The sequence below is a fragment of the Hipposideros armiger genome, unplaced genomic scaffold (assembly GCF_001890085.2).
Source record: "Hipposideros armiger isolate ML-2016 unplaced genomic scaffold, ASM189008v1 scaffold_399, whole genome shotgun sequence".
NCBI lineage: Eukaryota > Metazoa > Chordata > Mammalia > Chiroptera > Hipposideridae > Hipposideros > Hipposideros armiger.
This window is the reverse complement of record NW_017731749.1, coordinates 1,471,335-1,479,137: the sequence shown is the minus strand read 5'-3', so window position 1 is coordinate 1,479,137 and position 7,803 is coordinate 1,471,335. Positions and strand designations below refer to the sequence as shown.

Below are 7,803 nucleotides of genomic sequence, written 5' to 3'. Positions count from 1 at the left end.
TGCTAGCAGGAAGCCTCCAGGAAATGTTAGCTACTGCTTTTATCAATTCGAGCGGTAGGCCTGCCTCTGTACGTGGTCAAAGGTTTTTAGGTAATCGTTTTAAGCTACTTTTCACTATATTTTTCATATAATCCTTGATAAAGCCTTCTAGGTCATTCATGCAAATATCTTTTTGTAATTTGTTTACTCAATGTGATTAATTGATCAATATGGGAGTTATTTCTTGCTTTTTCATTTCTTTTCAGCATAGCATAATATTTTTTTTTGTGGGGAGGAGGGTTGGCTCTGGTCCTGCTGGTTTGTGTTAACATGCATAACTTTCTTAACTTCCTCTTTGTCTATTTTTTGAATAAGTCCTTCCTACCGACAGCTGGGGTAATACTGCACAGCTCAAGGAGAGAATCTCAGGCTTCATTATCTTCCCACAAACACCATGTGAGCTTTTGAACCTCTGTAAGGCACAGCTTTCGGGAACTTAAGAACTAAACTGAAAGGCAAGTTTCTAGATGGGATGTAGATCAAAGACGACATTATCCTGGGAGGCTTGCTGTATGTTAGTTAGAGATAGACAAAGGGCTTCTCATCATTGACTGGGCTGACTACTATAATTCTAGATTGATTGATTTCTAAAACAGGGTTCTGGTGGCACTCATGCTATGAAGTACAATCAATCCACATGAATATATAAGCATATATATTCAATGATTAGTTTTGGTGGATTCAACAAATATTTATTAAGTCCCTTATAATAAGAATGGAGAGATTCATTAAATCTTATTTCTATCTTGAGGGTGGGGAGATTTACATGTTGTGTGAGATGTTTATCGAATAAGATGTTTTCATCCTCATTTTGCACATGAGGAATTGAGGCTATGACTTTCTAAAATCATATGCCTACAAAGTGGTCCAACTGGGATTTGACCCCTAAGCCTGTGAGACTTCAAGTCCTGTGCTTTTAGCCATTTGGTATCCCCAAATGTGTGTTTTTTTCTCCCCACACCCACCAATGCTCTGACACCAGTTGGGTAGCCTATAATTTAATTCAGTTTTGACACTAGCTGGAGCCCACCAGTTAAGGGCTCAGTCCCATAAGACTGCTTCCACTTCAGATGCCAATTGCAAATTCCAGGTTGTCACGTGTACTTCTCACTAACTGGCTGTAAATTGGGTTCCCACGAGCCCGTCCTCAGGTTCAATAATTTGCTATAATAGTTTGTAGAACTCAGGAAAACACTAAGTTACGCTTACCAGTTTATTATGTAATAAAGGATATGATAAAAAGGTACAAATGACCCGCCAGATGAAGAGATATATAGGGCGAGATCTGGAAGGGCCCCAAGCTTAGGAGCTTCTGTCCCTGTGGAGTTGGGGTGCACCACCCTCCAAGCCTGTGATGTGTTCACCAACCCAGAAGCTCATGAAACCCTTTAGTTCAGGGATTTTTATAAAGGCTTCATCATGTAGGCATGATCAAATATTAAATCAGTCTGCAGTCTTTCTCCCCTACCAGAGGATAGGGGGCGGGGCTGAAAGTTTCAAGCTTCTAATCATGGCTTGATTTTTCTTGTGACCAGCCCCCATCCTGAAGCTATCCAGGAGCCTATCAACAGTCACCTCATTAGAACAAAAGATGCTCCTATCACCCAGAAAATTCCAAGAAATTTGAGAGCCCTGTGTCAGGAACTGAGGTCAAAGACAAAATATGAGAACAAAATGCTCCTAGAACCTTTAATGATTAGGAAATTACAAGGGTTTTATGAGCTCTTGCCAGGAGCCAAGGATGAAGACCAAAATACAAATTTTTTATTATGTCACAACATTAAATTCTCTGAGGAGCTGACCCACAGGGTCTTACCCCCAGGCTTAGTTCCTATTATGTTTCAAACAGCCTACAGAATTTGGTCACTTGTATTATATTTTTTCTCTGACAAGCCATGTAGTTGGGACTTCAGTTGATTGATTAAGGTTGTTTGTTTCATCACAAACATCAAGACCATCCACACATCAAGATCATGTGTAGATTTAAGGGATCTGGAATTTCTGCAGAAATATCCAGGTGCATTTTTACGAAACAGTTCAATTATGTCTCCTCAGTGCTATCCTGGGCCACTCACTACCCCTTGTCCTTTCCACACTCCAGTCACATGGGATCCAATAAGACGTTATGTAGATGCCTTGTAACAGAAAGGTAATGCACATTCCCTATCCAGAATTTACAATACTGGAGAAACTTGACAGTAGGGAGGCAGTATAATAATGTATTATAAATTAGGACATAGCAGTTCAAATTAAAAATATCTAGATTCTAATGTTGGTTCCACTCCTTCCTGAGACTTCTTAATTCTCTCTTGAGGTCAGTTTTCTCATCTGTAAAATGGGGATAATAATAGCATGTTCCTTACAGGTTGGGTGAGTGTTAAATGAGATCAGGCATATAAAGTGCTTGGTCCTTACATGCTAGCTATTTTTAGTATGGAAAATGCAGCAGGGCCTCATTATTCTGTGCCTTGATGGATCTAAGGTCCCTTATTTCATTTCTATCATTTCTACTCCTTAGAATATGTAAATGCCATTGAATTTCAGGAGCAAATGTGAAAGGACCCTGATGAAATGATTTGCTTCTTTAGTGTGATACATGTTTAAAAAAAGGAAGGCAAATGTAAAGGTTTGTGTTTCCTTTTACTCTAAAGAATGAAAACTAAATAAGGTTAGTCAAGTAATAAAATTAAGTACACTTAATTATTGTTTTGTGCGTTTGTATAAATCAGCTAACCTCTCTGGCTTCAGCTTCCTCCTCTGCAAAATAAAGGAAGTTAGACCAGATAATTGCACTGTTTCTTTCCAGCTAAGTTTGACTTAATTAAGCACTACCGTATACATCATGTTAACTAGATACTATACAGTCATCTTTTACATGCTTGAAGACACTTATTAATTTGCTCTTTAGTCTTTTGTTATGAATCATAAGCAAGTCCGGGAAGTCTTTGTTTTTACTGTACATATTCTTAATCTCTATGATGAGTTTCAGAGCCTCTCATTCTAGATCTGGGTGGTCCAGTGGCTCCAGAATAGGGGAAACCTTTTAGAGAAGGGCACTCTGCCTTCTTTAAACTGTCCTTGGAAAGACATCAGAAAGATACAGGTCCCACTAATTGGATAGAGGGTCAGGGCCAGGTATACTGGGTCAAATTCTAGAGGTGTTTTTTTTTTCCAGGACTGGGGGCATAACTTCATTATTTATGTTTAGTTCAGAATTGCAAGTGAATCATTTTCAAGGACAAATTTCTCAAAGAGGAGAAAGGCGTGTTAGTATGGGAGGGTCACAAAGATGGCGTTTGTGAGAAAATTGAAATGTGGATAAAGGGCACTTATCAGGAGAGGAAACAGTTTTTATCTGTCATTTAGCAGATGAGGAGGGAGGGACATGAAGTCTTCTTCCACTTACAGCTAGGTCATCAAAGATGTTCACTGGGGCATTTTTTTAAACAGCAAAATATTGGTAATAATACTGGGGGATTCTTAAGCAATTTATATGATTATAGGATGGAGTATTATGCATTAATTACAAATGATGTTTATAAATACTTATATGTCATGGAAAAATATGCAAGCTATAATAGATAATAGTATATGTCTGTTGAAAACTACAAATAAAACATGATATTAAGTATGTAAAAATCCTAATAGAAAAACAAATGGAAAGCAATGGACCAGAATATTGAAAGTGTTTATATCAGGGTGTTAAGATTATGGGAAACTTTTGTTTTAATGATTATTTTTAACTTTTAAAAAATGTAAATGTATCTTCTTCTAAATTTTTGATATGAAATATTTCCTACTTTTATATTAGGAATAAAAAGCAATACAAATTATCTTTAAAAAGAACCTCACATACACCAACACAAAACTAGGGTAATCATATAAAGCTTAGATTTTCAAGACAGCAGAAAAAAAATTACTGGAAAGATTTTGAGAAAGCTGTCAAGTACAAGGCCCTGACCCAGGCGCCAGAAGAGGAGCGCGGAGTTGGCTACATCAGTGGAATGACCCTAAATGCAGAGGCCTGACGAGGGGGAGAGGACTGCAGGGACGTGGCAACCAGCATTGGGAGCCTGTTTGGAGTCTCCCTTCCTGCCTGTCCCTTAACTTTGAATGATTTCTTAAGGGACACAGAGAGTAGAAGATGCCAAGGGACATTTGGTCAACTTACTGTCTCCTTAAGGACATGCGATTTTTAAAAACTTTCCCTTTAGTTGGGGAAACTCTTCTCTTCAGTGGGTTGGATGCTTCCAAGTGGGGTGTGTTTCTCATAGTTCCTAGAAGTGAGTTGGGGGAGGCTTGGCATAAACTAAGGAGTATGTGCTAAATGCTCCATAGGGCTACCTATGTCCAACCCAAAAGTTCAATTTCTAATATTTACGACTCCTTTCACCACTGATACGGATGTTTCCCAAATCCTCAGTGTCATTCTTATTGTTGTCTGTTTGACACAATCGATCCTTATCCTCTGCAAATCTCCCCTCTGTGAGAGACTTTATTTCTCCTGTAGCACACCTTGTTTGTATGCCCCTTAGTTCCTGCTGGATTCCAAGCACCCATTTTTCACAGCTCTGGCTCCTGTCCATAGAGAATAATTTTCATGAGCCCATCATAGAGGAACTGATTCTTCTTTTCTGGTGGCAAGAAAAGCCTGCCTTTAGAAGAAAAGTCTGAAGTCATCAAAACAATGTAATATCCTGTGTGAAATGCTGCCGTCACGATGTCTTGTGGTTTGAGTACCCTTGATCATGCGCCCTGAGTGAAGTAAGTTGCAGGTGGCCGTGACTCTGAGGCCTCAGTAGGTGCATCTTCAGCCCACTTCACACTTTGGGCTCCTCGGGGAGGAGGGGCTGCAGCCCTGGCCCACTGTTAGCACAATGATCCTGAGGCTGCTCCTGATTCTCAACTTCTTCCCTTCAATTCAAGTAACAGGTAAACAATTTTGATTTCTTTTCTCCTCTAAGTTTTACTGTTGAGGTCTTGCATTAGCTTGGTTCAGTGAAAATTTTAAACAACTTGTGAAATTTGGATATTTGAAGTGTGGTTTTGTTATAAAATGGCAACCTGTTATTTAGAAACTCATTGATTCTCAGATTACAGTATAATATTTTAATGCACATCTTTTGGAATTAAACAAAATTTATTTAGCTATTAGTTGATGGTATTTCAAAAATTTTTAGCATTGATATGTTAATAAAGAAAACGACTATAAGCAGATTAGTTCTGAAAGCTCTGGGTGCAGACTGCCTGGGTTCATATCACAGATGCATTTTTTTACTAGATGAGCTTAGATTAGTATTTAAACTCTCAAAGCCTCAGTTTCCTTATCTGTTAAATAGGGGTGATAATAAACTCACCTCAAGGTCATTGTGAGGATATAATGAAATAACCTATATGAAATGCTTAGTGCATGTGCTAGCAAGTCATTGCTTTGTTAGTAAGAGAAGTGTTAATTGTAATTGCTATATCTATTGAAATTGAATGAGTGCCAAAATGAATTTTGGAGTCATCACAGAAACTGGTACAATACAAATGCTAATAAATTAGTTTGCTTTTACAATTGGCTGAATCTGTTTTCTTAGATTAAAATCCTTTAAATTGGGATCATCATTGGGAAATGATGATGAAGAGGATGATGATATACCTAACACTATTACAGAACCCCATTTTAGATGAAGAAATGGAGGGGTAGAAATGCTCATATGCCCAAAGATATACAGGTACTAGCTGTTGGATTCAGAATTTGATGATACAGCCTGTGCTGTTGACCATTATACTATCTTAACTAATATGGTGTGGTTTATAATTTCACATCTGCAGATACAGCCAAGGTTAAATCATCTTCAGAAAGTCACAATTCCAAACAGAAAGAACTTGTTGCATTGGTGTGTTGGACTGAGGTGTTTGTTCAACTCGTTCTCAGAGAGGAGTCCTGCTTGGCTCAAAAATTGGATTGATAAGGGTTAATGGGCATGTTTAAATAGTTATTTTCCCCTTGAAAATACATTGAAAAGCCAGTATCTTCAGTTTTCTTTCTCATTTATTTTGGTGGTGCAAACACTACATTATTTGTCATTGCTCTTAAACACCATGTGGATGTGCTTCAAAGGGTATAATTCTCCAACCTGCACAAGTACAGTACATACATACCCATCTATTTTTTTGCCAAATATGCCAGTGAGCACATTTACAAACTGTGTGTATTTATAACAGGTTTTCATATAATAAAAGGCATGAGCTGGTGATGAGATAGGTTATGCTTTAGTATCTAGTACCAAGCATTTAGAGCTACTAAATTCATTTTAAAAGTATCTTTAAACTTATTTTTAAAAAGTTCTTTGAACTCTATTTTCAAGGGATCTTTAAAATTTATTTTTGAAGACTATTTAAAATTTCTTAATTTATTAGACAGTAAAAGATAAGCAGAAAGAGAAGCCTCGTTCTGACAGAAAACTAAAGTTGGTAATTGTACACAAAATACTTTCCTGATATGCTTTGTGGACACATCTGTCATCAGTTCATTCACTCTCCTTTGAAGATATTTTTATAAGACCCAAAGCTTTATATATATTTTTAACTTATCAAAAGGGGGATAGCTGAAGAATCAGTTGGAGAGTTCACACACGCAGAACCCTTGTTTTCTACTTTACGATACAACTACTTTTCAAACACCAAATCACCCTCTGAATAACTTTTCAGATTTGATACTGAGTGGCCATCTAGTCAAGTAGGAAAGGAGTTGGGGTACAGAAGGCACTTTTGAAATGCTTCTTCCAATAAGAAACTTATGAGAAAAATAATTACAACGTACATAAATGTATGATTCATTCTAGTTAAGGGTGCAAAACCTTCCGTGTGATTTTTGTTTCCTTGTTTTCTAATTGAAGAAATTAGAAAGATAAGAAAATTCTCTGGTCAAAGTGTCATTGTCCTCCCTTTGGATTGTGAGAAACTACTGGTGTATCGATTATGTGGAGGGGTGTGTGTGTGTGTGTGTGTGTGTGTGTGTGTGTGTGTAAAGACCAGTTATTTCCCTACTAATTTAATAATTCTAACTCATTGGCTCAGCTTAAAATATTTATTTTGTGAAGGTTAAAACTAACCTGATTCTTCATGACTATAATGACATTCTACAAAGATGTTTGTGGCAAAATGAAAGAAGTATGATTTAGAAAGTGTGAGGAGACCTTAATTCAGATAATTCCTTTACTAAGTTTGCATGTTTTCTATAAGATTTGGGTAATTGCATAATTGAGATCCACAGTAGAGGATTTTGTTGACTGTAGAAGATGAGTCCAGCTTAGAACTGCAGGCCCTTGAGAGGGACATGATTTGTGATTGATGATAGATGGGTTGTGCATATAATATGTGGCATTGTTCATAGATTTTCAGCCAATTTTGGTTATTTTTCAGCAAGATAATTATTAAGTATGAAGATAAAATCAGGGAGTCACCACTTATTTTTCCATGCAAGAGTTTCTTTTCATTTCTCCCCAAACCTTAGCAAGTAAATTGTTAAAATGGCCAGTTTGAACACAATTGATTTCATTAGTGCTGCTGCATTTTCTTTAGCATTTTTTTTTCTGAGATAGACACAGAAGGCAGGAAAAGGGTATTTAATCATTTAAATCATAAACAAAGCAAAATAATTACAGACTTTATTTTTAGTCCAGGAAATAACCCCTCTGGGGTAGCTGTACACCAAAAGAAGTAATATACCTATCATAAGAAAGTGTTGTTCTTAGTCTGGGCTTGGAAAAGTAA

General features: G+C 37.1%; 1 protein-coding gene across 1 annotated transcript in view; it reads left to right on the top strand.

Annotated features, from left to right (window-relative positions):
* Window positions 1–4,325: 4,325 nt before the first annotated feature.
* Window positions 4,326–7,803, top strand: part of CD28 (CD28 molecule) — a 37,638-nt gene continuing 34,160 nt past the window's right edge. Inside the window, exon 1 of the mRNA XM_019663697.1 lies at window positions 4,326–4,971. Within this exon, the coding sequence (XP_019519242.1) occupies window positions 4,917–4,971 (55 nt within the window). The 5' untranslated portion in view covers window positions 4,326–4,916. The remainder of the gene's footprint in view (window positions 4,972–7,803) is intronic.